Source organism: Oryctolagus cuniculus, chromosome 5, assembly GCF_051225735.1.
Source record: "Oryctolagus cuniculus isolate XC-2025 breed Fujian yellow rabbit chromosome 5, ASM5122573v1, whole genome shotgun sequence".
Lineage (NCBI taxonomy): Eukaryota > Metazoa > Chordata > Mammalia > Lagomorpha > Leporidae > Oryctolagus > Oryctolagus cuniculus.
Window position 1 is genome coordinate 136,217,378 of NC_142871.1, and position 25,991 is coordinate 136,243,368.

Sequence of the window (25,991 nt, forward strand, 5' to 3'; positions counted from 1 at the left end):
TGGCTCAGGGTTCAGGGCCTGGTCAGGCCCGAGTTACAAGATGGAGGCCTATTTTAAAATAGTTGCACCTTGATCCAGGCTCAGGTCTCTCAATCTCTCTATCCCTTTTTCTTTGTAACACTGCCTTTTGAATAAATAAATAATAAACCTTAAAAAAAATCACTGCTTATTAGAACAGTGGTGGAGTTTGAATTAATGGGGAATTTACATGTAGAGATGTCCTTTAATATTAATGTAGTGAATAATTAGCCAAAATAGTATTATATGTTTAAATTTATATGACTACACTGATAATGTAATCCATACCTTTTCTGTAGTGTTCTATTTCCTGAACATTCTATAATGTACTCATTAGCACATTCCTCTTAGATCTCATGTTCTGATGAAGCAAGAGCAGGAGACTAATAAAGCAGTGCAGTCTCAATAAAATAAGGAAATCAAATGGGAAGTATGGTTAAGAGATTAAACACCCTTTTGCAAAGATATTAATCATTTTAGAGCAGACTGTGGTGTCAAGGGCTGACTTTGTGTTCTTGCTCTCTCAGCGTCCTGAGTACACTGATTCAGGAGTGTCCTGTTGGGTCAGGTGCTCTGCATTCTATCCCACAGGGTCACCTCCTCTAAGCGCCTGGCCTGTGTGTTCTGGAGGGGCTGCTAGACTCAGGGGCAGCATCAGCAAAGGAAAAAACTGTTTCCCTCGGGTTAAATTATTGACTAGCATTTTATTTCTGTTAACAACCCTACCACTGAAGAGGTACAGAATACACTGCCAATCAACAAACCGGATTCTGTCACATCATCAGTTTCCAGGCAGTGCTACACTTTGCTGTGTCCACAGAATCATAGCATTTTCCAACATGGAAATACAGGAAAGATTACAGTGCTTGAGCTAAACTGAGAGAAGCTAAATAATTTCCCAAATTTATAATTTCAATGTGTGATACAACAAGGACCAGGTTAAAATCTTCTGACTTGGATTCATTCTCCTTCCACCTGTTCTCCTAAACACCCTCAGACATACACTTGTGCAAACAGCCACTGATAGATGAATATTCTTGCAAGGCTCAAACTTGGGACATAACAGTGACCAGCTCAGGGATGGCTTCCAAGGGAGGCCCAGTTAATCTGTTTTGAATGCAGCTGGATCAAACTTTTAACATACTAAATTAAAGCAGTCCTTTTAAGGAAGGAAATGATATTTCAGAAGGGAATCTTCATACTGAAGCTCTGACCAGCAACTGATGATGCTTTTCACCTGTGATGCTGGTTGGTTCTTCCACACTGAGACGATCCAATCCAGGCACAAAGAAATGAGTACCTTAGGAGGAGAAGGGTCAGAGGTGTCACAGTGAGACTCGCCTGCTCCCCTGGCAGCCATCCCTCCTGCTCTCAGAATGCTGTGTCTGTGGCTCTCCCGAGGCCCCTGCCTGGCAGCTCTGACCGTGACACTGCTGGTGCTGAGCTCTTACCCGGCTTTGGCCAGGGACACCCGACGTAAGTGCATGCTTTGGATGCTGGGCTATTGGGTGGGGAAGGAAGGGAGTTAATTTGTCTCTGAGTCCAGACTTTGTTCCTTAAAAAACTGTGACATTTTCTTCACTGAACACCTATCTTTGTCCTGTGGATGTTCAATATTTCCCTTGAAAGGAACATGGATGTTTGCCCTCTGTGTGAGATCTGCGTAAGGGGCCTCCTGCTCCAAGCCATTTCCTCCCAAATCTCTTCCAGTCTAGCCCCTCCAGCCATGCAGCACGTTTCCTGTCTCAGAGTGTTTAGAAATAATGATGTTAAAGGAATCCCCCATGAAACATTTCTCTCTATTATGTTAATTTTTTCCAGAAAAATGAAGGTGCCTCTGAAAACTTTACTGGGAATCAAAAGGAATTTGAAGTAATCCTCAAACTGGAGCCATGTGCTCCACAGGACTTGTGGAGCTGGTGTCACTCTGTGCACAGCCTGAACCACGGGTCATCCTCTGCTGTCTCCTCTCATCCTCTGCTAAAGCTTGTACCCTGAAGCTGGGATTCTCTGATAGGAACTGTGGTTGGTGTTTCTCATTCTCTCTGTCTTCCCTTTCCCTCTCCTTTCCCCCTCTCCCTCTCCCTCTCTTCTGGAGACAAAGCAAAGATCCTTAGTGCTTGGAGTCACCTTACAGACAAGGAGCAAATATGAGCTGTTCTTTGGTGCTTAGAAGAGCTTCAAGCCTCTTCTGAAAGCCTGGCTGAGTTTAGTGTCTATTTGAATCCTTCTAAAAGTTTCTACTGCATCTCCTACATTTTCTGGCTGGAGCCCACCAAGCAGGAATCAAGTAATTTTGGATAAATTATATGAGGTTCTATTTTTGCAGGTCAAAAATGGAAACCAAAATCAGGAGTGTCATATGTGCCCAAGTACACACTGTGTGCAGGGTGCCAAGACAGTGGGAAGGTTGTTAGCATCCCAGGAGGCTGAAAGCCAGCCTATGAATACTCCTCACTGGAAGGAGGAGGAAGAGAAGTCTGTCCGAATTTCCACAGGAAGTGGGAGGGATGAAATGTGTTAATGAGAACAAAGGAGGAGTTTGCACCCCTTCCTGCTTTCCAGGGTCTCCAGAATGAGGAGGCCCCAGAATCCTGGTTTGTTCATTTTGGGGGACGTCTGGCTTGCAGGCCATGAGAACGCTTGGTCTGGCCCTGCCAGGGCAACCAGAGATGGGACCCAATTTCAGCACATCTGTAGCAGCACATCTGTAGCTATCCAAATGGCCCCTGGCAGAAAAAAGTTCCCGGCCCTAGTGGTGTCTTCTGTGTCCCACCTTAAATGTCCCTCCTCATCCTTCTCGGCGCCCTCCTGTGGCCCAGGGCAATGCTCTGCTCTCGGTTCTGGACTCCGCACCTGTCCTGTTTGGCTCAGTCCCGGGCACACCCGCGTGCATTTGGTCTTGGTCCTGCGCTTCTGCCGGGCTTTAAGGGTTGTGAGGGGAAGGGCGATTGCGAGAACAAGATGGGAACTAAGCACTGGCCGGGCACTGCGTGTGGACTCCAAGAGGGCTTCCCGGGAAGGAGAGGAAGGCAGAGGCGTTTCAGGAGAGGCCGGAGCTGAGAAGTGAGAAGCGGGTGGCGGCGACAGGGCTAAGGATCCGGATGGCTGCGGACCACGCAGGGTTTCCCGACCCAGGGGTCTCGCTCCCGCCGAGGCTGAGGAGGGACGCGGGGCGCAGGGTGTGGGGCGCGGTGGGGTCCCTCAGGGGTGTCCTAGGCCCGCCTTCTCCCAGCGCCCTCGAGTAGGCGGGCGTCGCTGTCGGTCTCTCCCCAGAGACCGTCCCTGTGACCGGTCTCTGTGTCCCCGCAGCCCGTTTCCTGCATCAGTTTGCACCTGAGTGTCATTTCTCTAACGGGACGCAGCGGGTGCGGTTCCTGGATAGATACTTCTACAACCGGGAGGAGTACGTGCGCTTCGACAGCGACGTGGGGGAGTACAGGGCGTTGACCGAGCTGGGCCGGCCTATAGCCAAGGACTGGAACAGCCAGCCGGACATCCTGGAGGACGCGCGGGCCGCGGTGGACACTTTCTGCAGACACAACTACGGGGTTGTGGACAGCTTCCTGGTGCAGCGGCGAGGTGAGCGCGGGGCGGGGCCGCGTCCCTGCCAGCGGGGGCGGGGATGGGGGAGGGGCAGCGAACCACCAGGCACGAAGGGCTTCTGAGACCCGTTTTAGGTCTGAGTTGCCTGCTATGTTTTCATTGTTTACTTTCTGAGTGTAATATTTTTACGTTGTTGAAATGAGTGTGAAACCCGCTTAGAACAATTTAACTTAACATACTGAGGTTAGTATTTTAATAATGCCAGTGGAATTGAATTAGTCGCATACTTTGTGCATCTGTAACATAATTTACCTCGCATTCCCCTTTGTTAAGTATTTAAAAAATATTTCAAATACTTTGGTCTGTGTGTGAGGGGGAAGCAGTTCCAGGAGACCCGCAGGTGTCCAAATCGGAGGATGAGGGGCCCTGGTGGTGGCACATGTTAAGCTGCTGCTTGTGGTACTGGGGCCCTGGTTCGAGTCCCAGCCGCTCCGTGTGAGATCCAGCTCCCTGCTAATGCGCCTCGGGAAAGCAACCGAAGACGGCCTAACTGCTGGGATCTCTCCCACCTACTAGGGAGACCTGGATGTAACTCTTGGAGGCTGGCTTTGGCCACACTTTGGAAGTGTAAACGCTGTGCCACAACTTGTCAAGTGATGTTGTTTAGGAAATAATAACAAGAGACAGAAGTGTAAGTGTTCAGTATGGTCACCTTTTTTTAAAATTTTTTCCCTCAAATACTTCCAGGGTGAATTTCTCTGATCACACTTGAGGGTCCAGATAGCACACTGCGCTTTGCCATGTCTCACGTGTTATATATAAATATAAAAATAAATAATAAAGATTTTTTTAAATATTTATTTTATTTATTTGAAAGACAGAGTTACAGAGAGAGGTAGAGACAGAGAGGTCCTCCATCTGCTGGTTCATTCCCCAGATGGTCGCAATGGCCAGAGCTAGCTGATCCAAAGCCAGGAGCCAGGTGCTTCTTCTGGGTCTCCCACGAGGGTGCAGGAGCCCAAGGACTTGAGCCATCTTCTACTGCTTTCCCAGGCCACAGCAGAAAGCTGGATCGGAAGAGGAGCAGCCGGGACTAGAACTGGTGCCCATATGGGATGTCGGTGCTTCAGGCCAGTGCTTTAACCTGCTGAGCCACAGTGCCAGCCCCAAGATTGATTTATTTATTTATTTATTTATTTATTTATTTATTTGGAAAGTCAAAGTTACACACAGAGAGAAAGAGAGGCAGAGAGAGAGAGAGAGAGAGAGGTCTTGCATTTACTGGTTCACTCTCCAGTTGGCTACAACGGCTGGAGCTGTGCCAATCAGAGCCAGGAACCAGCAGCTAGGAGCTTCCGCCAGGTCTCCCATGTGGGTGCAAGGGCCCAAGAATTTGGGTCATTTTCTATTGCCTTCCCAGGCCATAGAAGAGAGCTGTATCTGAAGTGGAGCACCTGGGACTCGAACAGGCACCAATATGGGAGGTCAGCACTGCAGGTGGTGACTTTACCTGCTACTCCACAACGTTGGCCCCAAGTGTTATATTTTTAATATCTGTTTCTTTTGTTTTAAGTTTCTTGAGCATTTTTCACATCATTTGGCCAGTTATTACAACTGCTATAGAAATTATTATCCTTCCCACGAGATTTCCAGATGTTGTTTGGTTTTCTTATGCAGCAACTTTATTAACACTTTGATGGTATTTGATTATGCATTTTCTCCCATTTCTGGTTTATATTTAGACTATGTTTTTTAGTTTACATGATAAGACGATGAATGTTTTAAATCAATGAACTCTACTGCAAAATCATTCATAATGACTTTTAACCAAGCAGAAATCTATCATTTTCTATGTTATCAAAATGTTTCTCCCTAGGTTTTTTTTTTTAACAAAAGTGCCTAGTTGAGGTTGGCAGTGTCAAGGATTGCCCAGGTGTTAGGAACACATGTTAGTCAGTGGCAGACCCTGCCCTGCCCTCAATGTCAGGTTACAAAGAGAGAAGACTCTTGGATTAGCTGTGCTCATGTTGCAAAGGAGTGGGGTTTGTCAGCTGATCATAGAGAGGTTTTTAATGAACAGCCTCTTCTCTCCTTCCCCTCTCCTCAGGACTCCTGCTCTAGACTGGAGCCTGGGGATGGAGAGGCAGAAAGCAGCCACGAGGGAGAACTGCTGTGCCTGCCTCACTCACCCCTCTCCCTCTGCCTCCTAGTTGTGCCAACGGTGACCGTGTACCCTACAAAGACTCAGCCCCTGCAGCACCACAACCTCCTGGTCTGCGCTGTGAGTGGCTTCTATCCAGGCCACATTGAAGTGCGGTGGTTCCGGAATGGAGAGGAAGAGGAGGCTGGGGTGGTGTCCACGGGCCTGATCCGTAATGGAGACTGGACCTTCCAGACCCTGGTGATGCTTGAGACAGTTCCTCAGAGTGGAGAGGTGTACACGTGCCAGGTGGAGCACCCGAGCGTGACCAGCCCCATCACCGTGGAATGGAGTGAGCAGCTTCCTGACCCATAAAGCCCTCCCCCTCCAGGAAGGGGACTCTGCCTGTGCCCGAGTGTCAGGCTGCTCTCCCCGCACTGTGTCTGCATCTGCTGCATGCGCACCTCTCCTTCAGCACAGGTCCCTGAGGTAGCCCTGTGCGGGTTTCCACACACACTTCTATCCCCTGGGGAGGTGACCATGCCTGCAGGGAGAGAGAGGTTGTTTCTGTTTTGAACATCACAGGTCATGGTCATCCCCTTGGCTATGGGCTTCTGTCTCTGCTTCTGAGGCTGGGCTTGTGTTTCCGGTTCTGCTGCTCTGAGTTTCTGGTGGTGATCAGAGAAGAGGAGCAGGCAGGGTTTTCCTGACACGAGGGGAGTCCAGTCTCTGCTCTGCCTGCTATTAGCTCTGCTGTCCTGTCCAAGCCCCTGAACCTCAATGAGTCCCAGATGATTCCCACCTCTGCCGTCATTTCAGGCTTGTTCTATTTCAGTAAGCTGAATGCCTGAGCTTGGGGCTCCTCAGTAAGATTTTAAAAATCTTTCTTGCAGGTTGGCTAATCACTGTTGCTCCTCTAGTCCAGGCTTCCTTCCCCCCTCCAAAAGCCCTGCATCTCTGGGTCCTGATTGCAGGGGTCATATGAGATCAGATGTCTAACGCTGGCTTCTTCTTTCAGAGGCACAGTCTGAATCTGCACAGAGCAAGATGCTGAGTGGAGTTGGGGGCTTTGTGCTGGGTCTGCTCTTCCTCGGGCTGGGGCTCTTTGTCTACCGCAGGAATCAGAAAGGTAAGGACCTGTTGCTGTGAGGACTCTCCTAGACCTAGCTGGGGAGAAACAGGGTTTTTCTCAAATTAGTTATTTGTCCATCATTGGCCCTTTGTACTTTTGCATTTGGATCACAGTTTCCTGGAAATCTAGAAACCAGCAATGTGTGGCACTCTGAACAAGGGTCGTGCTGCATAGAAACAAGGACAGGTTAACCAGCACAGAGACTGAGAACCTGGGGCCCAGGACAGCACAGCCACCAGGGCTGCCTGATTGGCACTGCCTTTGTGTGACAGCAGCGTCCCTACCACAGGCTCGCAGATTCTGCTCCTGTCTCTGAACCATTGCTGGAGAGGTGGTGGGAGAGAAAGGAGGACGTATCTGGGGACATATTTGCCTCCACATCTTTATTCATGTATCTTCTCTCTTCCCAGGGCACTCTGGACTTCAGCCCACAGGTAATGCGCCTTTATCCTCTTCTAGAGACAAGTTCAGGTTATCATGAACTGGTAGCAGGGGCAACAAGACATGAGACTGAGCTAATGGCCAATGATCTGGGACCAGACCTCTGCTCTGGCAGTTTGCACTAAGCTTCTCTTGTTATACAAAAGGCTGTGCTCTGTGTTAGCATTAGCTCAGGAGACTTGAGATTTTTCTGTATCTTTCCCACTGCAGTGTGATCCATGCAGCCCTGAGAAAGGGCAAAAGCAGCTGTCTTCAGAGTTGGTTCTGACAGCAACCCTGTCCTCTGTCACCTGCAGGGCTCCTGAGCTGAAGTGAGGAAGGCAGCTCTCAGGAAGAACCTCTGTCCCTGATTCTTCACATCAGCAGGTGCCCTGGGTGGCTCTCCCTGTTCCCCAAAGAGTGTGGTTTCTCAGCATCCGGCTCCCTCCTGGTTCAGTGACCCTGAAGAAAGTGTCCTCCCTGGTGGCGTCCTCAGCCCCTGCCCTTGACCTGGTGTCCCAGTGCTGATGGCAGTGCCTTCTCCGCGCTGTTTTGTGTGCTCCTTTGCGTTCAGCCCTTCATGCCTCCCCTCTGATCTCACTCGTGGCACATTTTTGATGACATTTTTCTCTAATAAATATGAAATGAATATCATCTGCTTCATACAACTTCAAGGACAAGAAACAGAAAAGAGAGGTTTGCATCACCATATAGTAAGTGTTCTTTCCTCTATGATAAGTGTTTGAATTAATGCATGTGTTGAATAGCTTGATGTGTGCATTTCACATGTATACATACATATCAGCATCACGCAGCTAATTATATGTAGGTACAATTTTTCCTTGTCAGTTAATTAAAAAAAAAAACAAAAGAAAAGTAAATAAAGTCTAAATGAATGCATAAAAACTGCTACAGGCTGTAGCAATAGAAACATACAACAAAATTATGTAATGGGCACAATGTAGCAAGTAAATAAAAAACTTCTTGGGTATTTGTCTAAAACATTTTGTAACTATAGCTGTAAAACACTACAAAGATCTGTGAGCTTCATTCATATGCTATTATACTGGAGTTGGAGATGTGTATTAGCTTTACTCTAAGTAAAATATGCAAGCCGGATTTCTTGTGAAGGAAATTTATTCTGGCTTACATTTGGCAGTCACAGCTCTGGATCGGGCAGCCCTGTAATCTGGCGTGTAATGGAGGCTGGCAGTGGTGGAGTGGGTGAACCGGGATGATGATCACATGCTGAGGAGGAGTCAGAGAGAGAAGCCAGGAGAACCTTTTCTCCAACAACCAACATTCTAGAGAACCTGCATGAGGAGGAAGTTTGATCAGAAGGGAACAGCTGGGCCTCAAACTGGCACCCTGATGTGGGATGCCAGCATCTCAAGTGGAGACTTAACCCACTGTGCCACAATATACCTATTTAATGAGCATGTTTTGGTAAGAATTCATTGATGATTAAATACACATGTAGAGCAGAGTCCCAAACTAGAACTCCTAACAGTTGAGATTCAATTTAAGAAGTAAGGAGTTCCCGGTTGTTGATATAGTATATTGCAAACTGACACTTTCAGCATAAACATAACCCTGAGAAATAAAAATTAAAATATAAAAAAGTATAAAATAACTGAAACATTTTGCTACCATCATCATTATTGAAATTGTGATTCAAAACAAAAGCCTTTCTAAATAGTGATGCATTGCTGGTGGGGTGGATGATGTCATAACTACGGAAATCCATTTGGCAATTTCATAGACTATCTAGCATAGTTCTGCTGTGGGACTCTGCAGTTGCACTCCTTGAATCACCCAAACAGAGGACAACATGTACTCACAACAATGTGTGTGCAGGTGTTCAGAGCAGCATTAGCATTTGCCTCAAACTGGAAAAAAAAAAAAAACCCAAATATCCAGCCACAAATAAGCAGAGAAAGAATAGTTCTACAGCTATGTAGTGGAATAGTATTCATCAATAAAGGAGAAAAATGCTGATGCATGTTATAAAACCCATGAACTTCATCAACATTGCACTCTGTGAAAGATACTGGGCACAAACTATGATGTTATCGGATCCCATTTACATGCAACACCTAGAAAAGGTAAATTTGATCAACACAGAAAGCAGACTAGTGGGTGCATGGGGCTTGTGCTGAGGTAAACATTCATGATACACAGCCACATGCTACAGAAGAAATGTTCTAAAACTATTTTCATGATGGTTGCACAAATTATTAATGTTCAGTTTCTTTCTTTTTTTTAACTTTTATTTAGTAGATGTAAATTTCCAAAGTACAGCTTATGGATTACAATGCCCCCCCCCATTACTTCCCTCCCACCCCCAACCCTCCCCTCTCCCACTCTCTTTCCCCTTCCATTCACATAAGATTCATTTTCAATTCTCTTTATATACAGAAGATCAATTTAGAATATATCAAGTAAATATTTCAACAGTTTGCACCCACACAGAAACACAAAGTGAAAAATTCTGTTTGAGTACTAGTTATAGCATTAAATCACAATGTACAGCACATTAAGGACAGAGATCCCACATGAGGAGTAAGTGCACAGTGACTCCTGTTGTTGACTTAACAAATTGACACTCTTGTTTATGGCATCAGAAATCTCCCTAGGCTCTTGTCATGAGTTGCCAAGGCTATGCAAGCCTTTTGAGTTCGCCAACTCTGATCATATTTAGACAAGGTCATAATCAAAGTGCAAGTTCTCCCTTCAGAGAAAGGAACCTCCTTCTATGATGACCTGTTCTTTCCACTGGGATCTCACTCGCAGAGATCTTTCATTTAGGTCATTTTTTCTTTCCAGAGTGTCTTGGCTTTCCATGCCTGAAATACTCTCATGGGCTTTTTAGCCAGATCCGAATGCCTTAAGGGCTGACTCTGAGGCCAGAGTGCTGTTTAGGGCATCTGCCATTCTATGAGTCTGCTGTGTATCCTGCTTCTCATGTTGGATCATTCTCTCCCTTTTTTATTCTATCAGTTAGTATTTGCAGACACTAGTCTTGTTTATGTGATCCCTTTGACTCTTGGTCCTATCATTATGATCAATTGTGAACAGCAATTGATCACTTGGACTAGTGAGAAGGTACATGCCACCTTGATGGGACTGAATTGGAATCCCCTGGGATGTTTCTAACTCTACCATTTGGGGCAAGTCTGATTGAGCATGTCCCAAATTGTTCATCTCTTCCCTCTCTTATTCCCACTCTTATATTTAACAGGGATCACTTTTCAGTTAAGTTTCAACACTTAGGAATAACTGTGTATTAATTACAGAATTCAACCAATAGTATTAAGTAGAACAACCAAGGAAAAAAATACTAAAAGGGATAAAGTATTAAATTGTACATCAACAGTCAGGACAAGGGCTGATCAAGTCAACATTTGTCATAGTGTCCATTTCACTTTAACAGGTTTCCTTTTTGGTGCTTGGTTAGTTGTCACTGATCAGGGAGAACATATGATATTTGTACCCTTTATGGGTAGGCATTCCTACCCATAAAGAGGTTCAGATGATGCTCTCCAATCAATAGCTCTAATTCTGTTACAGCATCATTTACCAGGCAGGGTTTCTCCTTGATGTGTCCACAGAATCACAGCTGCTCCTTTCTTTTTTCCTGGGTCCATCAGAGATTTTTATTTTAAAGATTTTATTTATTTATTTGACAGGTAGAGTTACAGACAGTGAGAGAGAGAGAGATAGAGAGAAGGGTCTTCCCTTTGCTGGTTCACTCCCCAGATGGCCACAATGGCCAGAGCTGAGCTGATCTGAAGCCAGGAGCCAGGTGCTTCTTCCTGGTCTCCCACATGGGTGCAGTGGCCCAAGGACTTGGGCCATCTTCCACTGCCTTCTCAGGCCATAGCACAGAGCTGGATTGGAAGAGGGGCAGCTGGGACTCAAACTGGTGCTCGTATGAGATGTCAGTGCTTCAGGCCAGGGATTTAACCCACTGCGACACATTGCCGACCCCATATATAATCTTTTTTTGAAAAAAGATTTATTTATTTATTTGAAAGGTAGATTTACAGAGAGGCAGAGGCAGAGAGAGAGAGAGAGAGAGGCCTTCCATCCACTGGTTCACTCCCCAGATGGCCTCATGGTTGGAGCTGTGCTGATCCAAAGCCAGGAGCCAGGAGCTTCCTCCAGGTCTCCCGCACAGGTGTAGGGACCCAAGGACTTGGGCCATTTTCTACTGCTTTCCTAGGCATAACAGAGAGCTGGATTGGAAGTAGAGCAGCCAGGAATTAAACTGGCGTCCATATGGGATGTTGGCATTGCAGGCGGCAGCTTTACCCACTACATCATAGCGCCGGTCCCTGTCCATATAATATTTATAATAAGATTACAAATTAAGAAGGAATTCATGGTTACAAAATGTAATGAACTTATGAAATAATTCTTAAGCCAATATGCAGAGAGGAGACAAAAGAAAAATCAAGAGGTCACTGGCTAGAAAGGCTCACCAGGGTGGGGAGGATATTTAATGCCAATCCCACCATTGGGGATTTCTGGCATGGCTGTCCTTGGGACAGGAAGCTGCAGGAAGGAGCCTTTTTCCCTGTGGCACCTGGACTCCTCTCAAGGCATGAATGGTCAACACTAAGTTTCTACTTGTTTACTAGCTGCATGTGCCTGTGTGATATCAGAGCACTTGATTCAGTTCTATGGTGAGGAAAAGGAGACGCACACAAATGCCAAAGTGACCAAGGAATGGTGGCCTCACTGGAAAAAGCAGCCTGCAAAGCAGTCAAGCTGTCTCACCAGCATCAAGTCACCCATGGACTTAGGGAAAGATTAGGTTACATTCCTGTGTCAGACTGTGTTTCATAAACTTAACTGAGTTCATTTTCAAGCAGTAATAATGTGTATAAGGTTGTAAGCAGATCTCACTCACACTGACAGCCCAAACCGGGGATTATCTTTCCTCAGGTGGGTTTTGGACAAGTAAAATCTATTTTTAAAATAGGCATGTCTTTCATAAGATGATTTTAAAACTCATTCCTTGAATGACTTGGTGGCATTCCAAATGGGAAAATCCACACAGAGAGGAAATATAATGGCTTCTTGAGAGATTGACAAATTAGAAACCATGTAGTAAGGATTTCAGAGTTGGTTCACTGGAAAACAGTCTGTGCCCAATGGGACACATACAATGGTACTTCAAAAAGCTCATGGAAAAATGTAATTTTTTACTTTGGTACCAAAGCATTCAAAGTCGATATATAGTTTTTTTTATAGTATGCATTTTCTCTTAATTTTCTGATGACTCCTCTCCTATCTCATCTGACTTCCTTGATCTCTAAACACACATTGGAAGTACCAGGAGGTGGCCATTGTCTAATCCCAGTGGAACCCTTGGTCAAGGTCACAGCTGATGATGGATGAAGAAGGATTTCATCTTCCACAGACAGGATTTACACAGAGCAGACAACTCAGTCAAGGGCTGGGAGCCCAGCTCTTTGGACTGGATGTACCAGTGCACCAGATCAGCCAGGCCTTAGAGAACAAAGCATTTCCGTGAAGATACTCTGCTCTTATGAAGTTGTCTACTCCACATTGTCTACTCTGATTGACTAATATTGAGGAGTACTTGATATTCAGTTCCTACAAAGCATCAATGTAATCACTGATAAATATTATTGGAACTCCCCCATTCACAAAGCCCTTTGATGGCCTCATCTGTTTGAGGATCCAACCAGCAATCAGACCAACCTTGTGCTGCAGAAGCAGCTGGTAGGGGTTGGAGTAACACAGCCTTTCCATGACTCTGTGGATGGTTGCACCTACCTCTTGAGGATAGGGGTCCCTTCTGTTGAACACTGACATTGGCAGAAAGTGAGCAGAGAACAGAATATTCACCTCCCTTTCTTCTTAAGTGGAAAATGGTCCAGTACTTTCAGAATGAGGTCTGGAAAACACTGGATGAGGACAGGATGTGTGGGCCACAGTCAGCAGTGCTCCACCTCATGGCAGGCTTCTTTCCTGCTCCACTACAGTATCTGTAAATTCCATTTAAGCTGCTGCTCATGGTAGAAAAACAGTACTGGGGTACTGTGTGAAAACAACAGCCCTTTCTTGTCCCTCTTTCTCCATTTCTTCAATTTCTTCTTCAATTAAAGCATGGACATTTCCAGTATCCAATAAAAATATGTGAGAGGCTATATGGGGACCAACTCATCAAGGAGCTTCACCCTGCCTTCTCCTTCTTTGGAAACCCACATCCTGATGGGGGACCCACCTTCACTCCTGTGGCACTGTGCTTGAATTTTGGAAATTTGGCATTTGGACACAATACTGCCAGCCCACTTTGGAAATGTCCTGGACTTTCAATCCAAGAAGAGCCTCAGAAGGAAGTGGTGAACTTCTGTGAGGGTTTCAGGGCCTCTTGTTCAGCATTAATATTACAGTCTTCAGATCCCTTATTTCCAGATGGACTTGAGGTTATGTGCTTTTGGCACATCGGGTTGATTCTGTGTTGGCGGCTGTGGCTGTACCTGGTTGGTGCCCCCATGACTGATGTGCCCTGAAGCTGCCCACAGCTTGCAGGGTCACTGCCATGTTTGGGCTGACTGAAAGCCACAGCATCTTCTGCTATTGAAGTTTTAGAAAGACGAAAGTAGCTTCATTTCAACTGTGAGAAGTTAAGCAATTTCCCCAAATATACAACTCTAAGTTATGGTACATTGAGGAGCAGATTAAAGTCACTGACGTGGGAAGTCATCTTCCCTCCAGCCCTATACTCTAAACATCTTCACACATATACCTGACCACACAGCTCTGTCCTTAGTCAGAAGTGATGTCTCCTACAAGGTTCAAATCAGAACAGATCACTGCTGATCACCTCAGAGGAGGCTCACGTCCCACCCTGATGAAAATGCTGCAGCTGTAAGGTTCAAAACTTGACAACACTAAATTTAAAACACACTTCATGTGTTTCTGAACAGGACCTTCACTCTGAATGTCTGGCCAGCAACTGATGGTGCTTTTCATGTCCTATGCTGATTGGCTCTCCAAATTATCATTAGTCAGTACAATCCCTAAGCCATGAGTATCTTGGTTTCTATTATTTGAGATGTGTCTGGGTCAGAGTTGTCCTGGGACTTGCCTGCTCCTCTGGCAGCCAGCCCCTCCTGCTCCCCAGAATGCTGTGTCTGTGGCTCCTCAGAAGCTCCTGCCTGGCGGCTCTGACTGTGACACTGCTTGTTCTGCGCTCTCCTTTGTCTCTGGCCAGGGACACCAGACGTAAGTGCATACACTGGATGCTGGGCCCTTATACCTGATTGGATGGTGGGGGAGGAAGGCAGTTAATTTGCCTCTGTGCTCATGATGTGTTTCTTAAATGATTGTGGTGTGTCCTTCAATGATCACCTATCTTTATCCTATGAGTCCTAAGTTATTTCCCCCATAAAGAACATGGTGCCTCCTCTATCTGTAAGATCGCATAAAGAGACCCTCCCATTGCTCCCAGCTCTCCTCCAGTCTCACCCTCTGACCCTCACCACATTTCCTCAGCTGTGAGTGTTGAAATGGATTCTCCTAAGGTAATTCCCAGGCAGCACTGCCCCTTACTATGAGTGGTGCCCCCAAAAATGTTCTTTTGAATATTTTTTGGGGGACTAAAAAGAATTCGAAGGATCCTACAACAACCAGCTTTAGGTGCTCTGCATGCTCCTTGGAGCTGATGTCACTCCTTCAGATAGGATGTATCACGAGTTGCCCTCTGTCAGCTCCTTCCTTTTCTCCATGTTTATAAAGGGTTTATATAAAAGGTTCTCTGATAGGAGCTGAGGTTAGTGTTTTCTCTAGTGGAAAGCACCTTGCAGCTGGAGCAAAGATCTTGAATGTTTGTGATGACTCAGCAGGTAAGGAGCATCTATGAATGTTCTTTGATGCCTTGTAGAACTTAAAGCATCTTCTGGAATCCTAGTTGAGGTGAGAGCTCTTTACAAATTTATATGAGACTTTCAGTACTGTAATTGTCTAGTATGTCTCCAGATTCTCTGGCTGAAGATCAACAAGAGGGTTTCAACTAATGTAGCATAAATTGTATCAAATTCTGCTTTTGTAAGTCAAAAATAGAACAAATTCAGCAATTTTATCTTGGTCTACACACACACCCATATACAGTGGTACAGAGACAGTGTGAAGGTTGTTAACATCTCCCAGAGCTGAAAGTCAACAAGCAAGTCAGGGGAACTCATTGGCTTTCTGGTCCTACCCCAGATTTCATGATTTTTCATAATGATCTGTTTTTCTCAATGAACCTTGTCCAGTTTCCTCTACCTTCACTTCCTTCCTATTCTGTATCCAGTTGTGTCATTCCCATTACTAAAAATCCCTGATTTCACACAGATTCTCAGTACTCTTGGAAATCCATCAGAGGAGAGGATGTGATGAAAATTTCCCTCTTTCTGAAAATCATCTTTTCCTTACTTGTGAATACTTCTGCCTAGAAGCAGGAGAAAGAGAAAGTTTGTCTCAAGCTGTGCAGGAAGTGGGAGGGATAAAGCATGTTAATGAGAACAAAAGAGAATAAAAGCTTGAGTCCTCTCTTGCTTTTCAGAGTTCCCACAACAAATCCTTTTTTTTCCCTCCACTTTAACAATTTTCTTTTTTTTTTTTTTTTTTTTTACAGTTATGGACTTGATACATTTCATAATTCCAACTTTCTGAACATGGTGATTCTTCCCACGGTGCCCTCCTTCCCCCCACACTATCACACCCCTCCTCCTCCCTCTCTTATTCCCACTAAAAATTTTTTACTAACATCTATTTTCAATTAACTTTATACACATATGACTAACTATGTAAAGTGAAGAGTTCAATTAATAGTATGAAAAAAAAACACCCAATACTGTTCTTCAATAGTCAAGAGGGCTGTTCAAAGTGATTGCTTCTCAAAGTGTCAATTTCACTTCTATAGATTACATTTTAGGTGCCCTATTGATTATCAGAGGTAAGGGAGAACATACAGTATTTATCCCTTTGGGAATTGCTTATTTCACTAAGTTTGATGTTTTCCAGTTTCATCCATTTTGTTGCAAATGATCAGATTTCAGTTACTTTTTTTTTTACTGCTGTGTAGTATTCCATAACTTACATATCCCATAATTTATCCAGTCCTCATTTGATGGGCATTTGAGTTGATTCCATATCTTAGTTATTCTGAATTAAGCTGCAACAAACATGGGGATACTGATAACATTTTCATATGCTGATTTCATTTCCCTTGGGTAAATTCCCAGGAGTGAGATGGCTGGGTCGTATGATAGGTCTACATTCAGATTTCTGAGGTATCTCCATACTGTCTTCCATAGTGGTTTTACCAGTTTACTTTCCCAGCAACAACAGATTAGGGTACCTTTTCACCCACATCCTTGCAGCATTTGTTGTTGGTTGATTTCTGTATGAAAGCCGTTCTAATGGGGTGAACTTCATTGTGGTTTGGATTTGCATTTTCCTGATGTCTAGTGATCCTAAGCATTTTTTTCATGTATCTGTTGGCCATTTGGATTTCCTCTTTAGAAAAATGTCTTTTTCTTGGTGAGATGTGTTTCTTGTAGGCAGCAAATAAAATAAATGAGTTTTTTAAATCCATTCAGCCAGTTTATGCCTTTTAACTGGAGATTGAGACCATTTGCATTCAAGGTGACTATTGATAAGCAACTATTTTGCTTTGCCATTTTTCCATAAATATTCCTATTTTTTATTTTGGATTTCCTATGTGCTTTTTTGGCAGATTTTCTTCCTTTACCTGCTTTTGTAGTGATGACCATGTTTCTGCATTTCTGTGTGTAGCACACCCTTAAGCATCTTAATTAAGGCTGGATGGGTGGTGACAAGTTCTTTGAATTTCTGTTTGTTACAGAAAGTCTTTATTTCACCTTCATTCATAACTGAATGAACTGCAGGGTACAGTATTCTGGGTTGACAGAATGAATGATGCAAGAAATAATTTGAAGTTTATGTTTAGAACTAAAGATTTTATTTGTGTTAAGTTTGAAATAATTTTTTTGGCGTTTAAGTGAAGCTGTTCAAGATTTCAAATGAATACAAGACACTACAGTCCAGTGTAAGACCAGAACGAGAGATATTCCTGAAACTGTGATGTTACCAATTCATGTATAGTGTTAAACTCCAAAAAGATGAAAGAGGTTACATAGGGAGCAGTGTTGTGTTTGGAAAATAAGAATAGGGCCTAGGCCTCCAAAAGGGATTAAGAAGGAGAACTGGAGAAGCTGGAGGAAAACCAGGAGAATATGGTACAGTAGAAAATGTTTATCTGCTTGTTTATACTTTTATTTTTGAAAAACAATGCATAAGAGCATACATCTTTCAGACATCCTGGATTTTGTCTTAGTCCCTTCCCATTTTCTTTTGGATGAGCCTATAGGATTAGCACAGCCAGACAGTCACTTCTGAGTTAGTAACTTTTGAGACTTAGTAGGTTTTCCTACTCTCTCATCAAAGAGGCAGTGGTCAACATTGTTGAACGTTGCTGAGAAAATTAAATGATGGTTGAGAACAAGCAACAGGACTGAAGAATTTTAAGATTACTATTAATTTTTAATTAAGATGGAGACTTGCATAGGAGCTGTGACATAAGGCAGGGAGTTCTTAATGTAGCATTCACAGGGAGTAAATTCTAGGACACCACTGCCAGATTTCCTAATCTCCTCTGTTTGCTTGACTTGTCATGAAACATGTGACCATGGACAAGTCAATTCACCCCTCTCATTTAGTTGCCTCCATTGTTCGAGGATTAAAAGAGATGATGAACAAGGCATTAGATACAGTGCCTCTACACTTACTTCCGTGCAAGCATATCCTTTCTCTTGTAGGCGTCGCGGATGCTGTCTCTAAAAGAGCTCTCCAATCCAACTGCCACATGTTTGCAGCAGGCTGCTTCCCTGGCACTACCTATCGTAATCTCGTACTGGATTATCCCTGCAGCCTCCAATCTCATCCCTTTCCTTCTACATTTTCCTTCATACTTAGGGTACAAAGACAAAAAAAATAGCATTCCAGTATATTTTCATACTAACAAAATGGTTGGTGAAGTGTTAGAATAAATATAGAATACAATTTGCTTAAGAAAAATTTCTCACATTAAGTTAACTACTAAGCTAATACACAGCCATGCTTACTACAAGTTATGGTTTGAGGATCTCACATAAGTAGGTTGTTAGGGTCACAGTTATCACTATCATCAAGTAGAGTTAAGAGTCTCACAATTTCAGTGAATGAGATTCACAGAAGTTGCATATTGCCATTCTAAAGACCTTTTCCACTGCCAATACAGTTGTCTAGTAGTGATTCTCACTGTGGGAAACACAGTTTTTTATAGTTCCAAAGTTTGTGTCCATTACGCTAGGCTAACAGTGTACTGTTCCCTTATTCTCACCATATCTTTTGTGGGAATCTTTGCACCTGTGCTCAGTGTTAATTAATTAATGCCACCACTACTATTTTCCTCTCACTTCACTGTCAGTGTTCTGTACTTTATTTTTAATGTCAGCTGCTCCTGATGTATTTATATTATTGGGTTATAATCTCTATCATGTATAGAAGTGCAATATGGTTTTCTTTTCATTAATGATATGGTCGTCTAAATACTCTTTACTAGGTTGTTTGCAAATATGAACACATCTCAAACTATGCCAAGTCTTGTTCAGATTTATTTATTTCTTAGCTTCATAATAAGCTCTATCAACTGATTTCTTACATAGATGTGGATTCTGAAGTCTCTTTAAAGTACAATAAACACAGAGTTCAAAAAAGTGTTTGTACCTACTCTTCATTGGACAAGATTCTTTAGTCATTATATTTTAACATAGATAACATCCTAGGAGGAATTAAAAGCCAAAACTTCACCTTTTATAAGAAATTCAAAATATGGTGTGTATAACAGTTATATAGAGACAATATAAAATTTACAGTTTGCTGTAAATAATTCCACTGTAACAGTGGTTATTGAAGAAATAACAAAATATATCCCTGGTTAGAACCCATATGTTTTTATTTATTTATTTTTTTTTCTTTTTGACAGGCAGAGTTAGACAGTGAGAGAGTAAGACAGAGAGAAAGGTCTTCCTTTTGCCGTTGGTTCACCCCCCCAAGTGGCCGCCACGGCTGGCGTGTTGCTGCTGGCACACTGTGCCGATCCGATGGCAGGAGCCAGGTGCTTCTCCTGGTCTCCCATGGGGTGCAGGGCCCAAGGACTTGGGCCATCCTCCACTGCACTCCCGGGCCACAGCAGAGAGCTGGCCTGGAAGAGGGGCAACTGGGACAGAATCTGGCGCCTCAACCGGGACTAGAACCTGGTGTGCCGTCTCTGCAGGTGGAGGATTAGCCTAGTGAGCTGTGGTGCCGGCCCAGAACCATATGTTTTGATAGTGTCTCAATAGTCATTGCAAATCAATTTTAAATGTTTTGCGTTTAGAGGTATGTTTCTCAAAAAATGTGTTTGTTTAGGCCAAGATTTTCATCAGACACAATGTTTGGGAGATCTTTTCAATATAATTCTCATCTGTTTGTAATTAGTGCTGGTTCCTTTCTCATGCATTCTTTTTCAGGTGGTTTACACCAGTGATTCTCACCAGGGGACAGTTTTGTATCCTACTCCCCACCTTTGCACCCCAAATCCCTCCAACAGGGAACTGTTGGCAAGATGTCAGGTCCACAGTTTCAGGAGTGCTGAGCTGGGCAACACTGGTTTACACTGTGCTGATTCTAAAACTTCTAGATTCTCATGTTAATACAAATACTACACAATTCAGTTCTGCATGGTTTATTTTACCTCATTTCATTATAAAACAGAGTGATATGAAACTACAGTTATAGGAATTCACCACTTTCTTACTGAAGCCACTAGATAAGTGTAAATTCAATACCTTCATTTTAGTTTTTGTAACCCTGTGCAATGTTGTTCAGTTTTTGTGAGTTCTTAGTCATCACCTTAGTCTGTCACCTTTCAATAACTTGCTTTATAAGGCATCAGCAGTGTTGACTGCCACAAATATTTTCAATAAAACGCTTAAAACTCCTGCAGAATTCCCACATGCTGTACTACTGGTCTTGTCAGATGCTTGTGTCACTTTTAACCACAGGATTAATTTTGGCAAACTTATTGGGATCTTTTCTCATATTAACCAAATAAAAAGCAAAAATTTAAAAATATACATTTATGTAATGAATTCATGCACAGAAACACATATGTAAGTATGCTAGCATGAATGGAAACTGGGAACACATGTGATGGATGAGCCCGGACAGCTCTGAGACACATCCTTACCTACACTTCATCTGGTCTAAATTTTCAAAGAATTTGGAATAAAATTTTTAAAAGACCTGGAGACCTTTGCTTTTGAGATTTGGAAATTCATTTAAAGGGCTGCAGACCTGTATTAGAATCAGAGTTAGTCTCCTGACGACTTCTCAGTATTTTACCATCACCTGCTGTAAATCTGAAATCCCTACAAGGACCACAGGACTCCTCAGTACGTGGCTAAGGCCGAGTCTCCGTATTCCACCCTCCTGTCACTCTCTGCGCCATGGGCCCGGCCTTTTCCTGGTTGTGCTCTGCCATTTCCGGTTTCTTGAGGAAGTTCATCGGCCTTCGGACGTCACATTTCCTCTCCCTAAACGTTGCTGCCTTTCACTCACACACACACACACACACACACACACACACACACACCCCACTCCTAGCTCACTCTAGTCTAACCTTTCGTGTCCCACCTCAGAGGTCGCTCCTCACAGGGTCATCTCGGCGCCTCCCGCGGCCCAGGTCAACGCCATCGTTGTCTGTGCTGGTCTTGCACGCCCCTCACATTGGCATGTGTTTGGCCTTCGTCCACCACGTTTAGTGCACTTTGCTCCGCGAGGGGAGGGGACACGTCCCTTGTTCTCTTCTTGGGGTTCTCGGGGTCGGCACAGGCCGGGCACTATGCGGACACTGAGGTGTTATTCCCAGGAAGGAGGAGGTGGATGCCTTTCAGGAGAGCCAGAGCCCTGCGGTGAGAGGCGGGCGGTGGCGTCCCCGCTGAGGCAGCAGCAGCGGCCGGTGCAGGTGCAGGCGGCACCAGGGCGAAGGTGGCTGTGGCCCAGCTGGGAGGTCCCAGGCTGCGCAGAGGCGGAGGGTCCTGAAGGCTGCGGCTCAGAGGGGCTTCCAGCAGCAGGGAGCTCCCTCCCTACAAGGCTGAGGAGAGACGCGGGGCGCAGGGCTGGGGGCGCGGTGTGTGCATCGGGATGTCCTGGGCCCGCCTCCGCCCCCGCGCCCCGACAGGCGACAGGCGGGAGTCACCATCAGTCTCTCCCCGGAGGCCGCCCCTGTGACCGGGTCTCTGTGTCCTCCAGCCCGTTTCATGCAGCAAGTTAAACATGAGTGTCATTTCTCCAACGGGACGCAGCGGTTCCTGGATGGACACTTATACAACCGGGAGGAGTTCGTTCGTGCGCTTCGACAGCGACGTGGGGGAGTACAGGGCGTTGACTGAGCTGGGCCGGCTGGACGCCGAGTACTGGAACAGCCAGACGGACAGACTGGAGGAAGTGCGGGCCACGGTGGACGCGTACTGCAGATACAACTATGGAGTTGTGGACAGCTTCCTGGTGCAGCGGCGAGGTGAGCCCGGGGCCAGGGACAGCGATCTCCAGGCACCAAGGACTTCTGAGGCCCATTTTAGGTCTGAGTTGCCTGCTATGTTTTCATTGTTTGTTTTTTGGTGTAATATTTTTACGTTGTTGAAATGATTGTGAAACCGGCTTAGCACTACAATTTAACTTAACCTACTGAGGTTAGTATTTTAATAATGCCAATAGGATTGAATTAGGCGCATATTTTGCTCTGTGCATTTTAACACAATTTACCGCACATTCCCCTTTGTTAAGTAATTAAAAGATATTTCAGATACATTGGCCTGTGTGTGAGAGGGGGAGCGGTTCCAGGAGCCCCGCAGGTGTCCAGTTGGGAGGATGAGGGGCCCTGGTGGTGGCACAGGTTAAGCTGCTGCTTACGATGCTGGCGCGCAGGTTCCAGTCCTGGCTGCTCCACGTCTGATCCAGCTCCCTGCTAATGCACCTTGGAAAGCATGGAGGATGTCCCAGGTGCTTGGCCCATTGACACCTTCTTGGGTGACCTGGATGGAGATCCTGGAGGCTGGCTTTGGCCTGGCCATGTGCTGACCCTTCTCCTCATTTGCAGAGTGACCAGGGGATGGAAGAATCTTTCTCTCTCCCACTTTCTCTTTCTTTCCCTGTTTCTATCATTTTGCCTTTCAAATAAATAAATAAATAAATGATAAATAAACCAATCTTTTACAAAATCTAATGGTGCTCCACTCCCTTATATAAAATGGGTAGTGTTTCCATGTGACCTGTGCACACCCTGCCCTGGTCTTTAAAGCATCTCAGGTCACTTAGGCTCCCTAACACTGGCAGTGTGAATGCTGTGCCAATCCTTGTCACACCGTGTTGTTTAGAAAATAATGACAAGAGACAGAAGTGTAAGTGTTCAGTACAGCCACTTGTTTTCCCTCAAATACCTGATCACGCTTGGGGATCTGGTAGCACCCTGCACTCGACCATATCTCCCCTGTTGTATTTTAAATGTCTGTTTCTTCTGTTTCCAGGTTTCTTGAACATTTTTCCCAATACTGGCCAGTTGTTATGACTGCTCCAGGAATTATCTATTATCACTGACCTCTGGATTTCCAGAGCTTTTCTGGTTTTCTTATGCAGAAACTTTATTAATACTTTGTTGATACTTGGTCCTGTATTTTCTCCCATTTATGGTTTATATATATGACTTCGTTCATTGCTTTACATGTATGATTTTAAATGTTTTTATTTAATGAAATATACTGTAAAGTTGTTCATAATGACATCACCAATAGAAAATCTATCATTTTATGTATTATGAATATGTCCCCCTCCCGGATTTCTCTTTTTTTATTTTTTTGAGATTTAAAAGCAGAATGTATTACAGTCAAAGACCTCCAGCTACAGTGTTATGGAGGGGGCTCCAAGAGAGGCAAAAACCCAAAGGGGTCAATGGTACTGGGGTTTTTAAGCACAATTTTGCGGAATAAAAAACATGACATTCAGTTACAAGGTGGGGACCAGGTTTCTCTTTTAAAAATTTCCATTTGTTGAGGTTGGCAATGTCAAGGATTTGCTGGGTTTTAGGAACACATGTCAGTGAGTGACAGATCCTGCTCTGGCCTCAGATGTCAGGTTACAAAAAGAGACAACTCTTGGATTAGCTGTGCTCACTTTGCAAAAGAACTGGGTTGTTCAGCTGATCATAAAGAGAGGTTTTTAATGAACAGCCTCTTTTTTCCTTCCCCTCTGTGGGAAGCAATCCGGACTAGACTGAGTTACTGGAATTAAGACTTATTCTATGCATCTGCTCTCCCACAATATGACGCTGGGAGAGAAGTAAACAGCTTCTGCACAGCTGCCTCCAGTTCAACCAATAAACTGTAGGACTTGCTCCTGATTGGAGGAGAGCAGCGTACTCGGCGTGTGGGCAGCCGAGTTGGGATTGGCAGAGGAGGACTATAAAGGAGGAGAGAGACGGCATGCACCAGGAACATCTAAGGGGAACATCTAAGGGAACACCTGTGCAGCCCCCGAGAGAGCCGGCCGGCGATGTGCCGCTCCCCTGCGGAAGTGGGGAATGTGGCCAGGGGGAACTGCCCTTCCACGGAGGTGGAAGGGACAGTAGCCAACCCGGGAAGAACCAGCAGCAAACCCGGGGAGGGCCGAGCAGACGAAAGAACAGCGCAGGGTCCTGTGTCGTTCCTCCACGAAGAGGGGGAGCGACATAATGGTGCCGTGACTCGGATATGAAGCCTAGGCAGGGTTTAGTGTCGTTCCTCCACGAAGAGGGGGAGCGACACCCCTCTCCTCAAGACTCCTGCTCTAGACTGGAGCCTGGGGATGGAGAGGCAGAAAGCAGCCACGAGGGAGAACTGCTGTGCCTGCCTCACTTCTCCCTGTTCCCTCTGCCTCCTAGTTGTGCCGACGGTGACTGTGTACCCTGCAAAGACTCAGCCCCTGCAGCACCACAACCTCCTGGTCTGCGCTGTGAGTGGCTTCTATCCAGGCCACATTGAAGTGCGGTGGTTCCGGAATGGAGAGGAAGAGGAGGCTGGGGTGGTGTCCACGGGCCTGATCCGTAATGGAGACTGGACCTTCCAGACCCTGGTGATGCTTGAGACAGTTCCTCAGAGTGGAGAGGTGTACACGTGCCAGGTGGAGCATCCGAGCGTGGCCAGCCCTGTCACCATGGAATGGAGTGAGCAGATTCCCGACCCGTAAAGCCCTCTCCCTCCAGGAAGGGGACTCTGCCTGTGCCCGAGTGTCAGGCTGCTCTCCCCGCACTGTGTCTGCATCTGCTGCATGCGCACCTCTCCTTCAGCACAGGTCCCTGAGGTAGTCCTGTGCTGGTTTCCACATACACTTCCATGCCTGGGGGAGGTGACCATGCCTGCAGGGAGAGGGAGGTTGTTCCTGTTTTGAACTTTCCCAACATCACAGGTCATGGTCACCCCTTTGGCTCTGGGCTTCTGTCTCTGCTTCTGAGGCTGGGCTTGTGTTTCCAGTTCTGCTACTCTGAGTTGTTGGTGGTGATCAGAGAAGATGAGCAGGCAGGGTTTTCCTGACACGAGGGGAGTCCAGTCTCTGCTCTGCCTGCCATTAGCTCTGCTGTGCTGGCCAAGCCCCTGAACCTCAGTGAGTCCCAGATGCTTCCCACCTCAGCTGTCATTTCAGGCTTTTTCTATTTCAGTAAGCTGAATGCCTGAGGCTTGGGGCTCCTCAGTAAGATTTTAAAAGTCTTTCTTGCAGGTTGGCTAATCACTGTTGCTCCTCTAGTCCAGGCTTCCTTCCCCCCTCCAAAAGCCCTGCAAATCTGGGTCTCGATTACAGGGGTTGTTGTGGGGTTAGATGTCTAACGCTGGCTTCTTTTCTCAGGGGCACAGTCTGAATCCGCACAGAGCAAGATGCTGAGTGGAGTTGGGGGCTTTGTGCTGGGTCTGCTCTTCCTTGGGTTGGGGCTATTTGTCTACTGCAGGAATCAGAAAAGTGAGGCCCTGTTACTGTGAGGACTCATAGACTTTCTTAGGAGCAGAAATGGTTTTGCTCAAAATAGTTATTTTTAAGCCATTGGCCCTGAATAAAGTGTTTCTTTTTCCCAGTTGACCACAAATTTCCTAGAAATTCAGAAACCAACAGTCCTTGGTTACTGTGTCAGAGTTTGATGGTTATGCTTCATGGACAGAAGGAAATAGGAAAGTATAAGCATAGACATTTGTGAGTCAGAAACCCGAAGCCAGTGAAGGAAGAGCCACTAAGGGTAATTAAAATTGCACTGAATTTGGGTAACAGCAGCTTCTTTGGTTTCAGGCTCCCGGTTTCTGCTTCTGTCTTGGTGGGCTTGGTGTATAAGACATGGTAGTAGAAAAATCTAAGATGACACATCTTGGGTTGGGGACATCAGGTTTGGGGACATATTTGCCTCCATGGCTTTTAAACATATCTTCTCTCTTTTCCAGGACACTCTAGACAGCAGCCAAGAGGTAATGCTCTTTTTTCCTCTTCTAGAGACCATATAATTAATTTATCATGAACAGGTAGCAGAGATGACAGGAAACTGAAATAATGGGAAAGAACTTGGAATAAGACCTCTCATCATTTTTAACTAAGACT

At 45.2% G+C, this 25,991-nt stretch overlaps 2 protein-coding genes and 1 pseudogene across 2 annotated transcripts; 2 read left to right on the forward strand and 1 right to left on the reverse strand.

The window, feature by feature from the left end:
- Positions 1–1,342: 1,342 nt before the first annotated feature.
- RLA-DRB1 (HLA class II histocompatibility antigen, DRB1 beta chain) lies at positions 1,343–7,908 on the forward strand. Its single transcript, XM_070074193.2, has 6 exons — positions 1,343–1,494; positions 3,331–3,600; positions 5,775–6,056; positions 6,723–6,833; positions 7,247–7,270; positions 7,574–7,908. Exons 1-6 carry the CDS (start codon positions 1,395–1,397, stop codon positions 7,585–7,587), a joined length of 801 nt encoding a protein of 266 aa, XP_069930294.2. The 5' UTR covers positions 1,343–1,394; the 3' UTR covers positions 7,588–7,908.
- Positions 7,909–12,642: 4,734 nt separating this feature from the next.
- Positions 12,643–13,788, reverse strand: LOC100350410 (ferrochelatase, mitochondrial-like; annotated as a pseudogene).
- A 535-nt stretch (positions 13,789–14,323) lies between these two features.
- On the forward strand, positions 14,324–24,617 carry LOC100350168 (HLA class II histocompatibility antigen, DRB1 beta chain). The gene is given in 4 exon segments (XM_089334112.1): positions 14,324–14,519; positions 21,636–21,724; positions 21,726–21,903; positions 24,298–24,617. Coding segments are annotated over 4 exon segments (672 nt in total). The 5' UTR covers positions 14,324–14,419; the 3' UTR covers positions 24,603–24,617.
- Positions 24,618–25,991: the final 1,374 nt, after the last annotated feature.

Coding starts and splice junctions, on each gene's coding strand:
- RLA-DRB1 (XM_070074193.2), top strand. CDS start 1,395: ATGCTGTGTCTGTGGCTCTCCCGAGGCCCCTGCCTGGCAGCTCTGACC. Junction 1,495..3,330: donor TTTGGCCAGGGACACCCGAC/GTAAGTGCATGC, acceptor GTGTCCCCGCAG/CCCGTTTCCTGCATCAGTTT. Junction 3,601..5,774: donor CTTCCTGGTGCAGCGGCGAG/GTGAGCGCGGGG, acceptor TCTGCCTCCTAG/TTGTGCCAACGGTGACCGTG.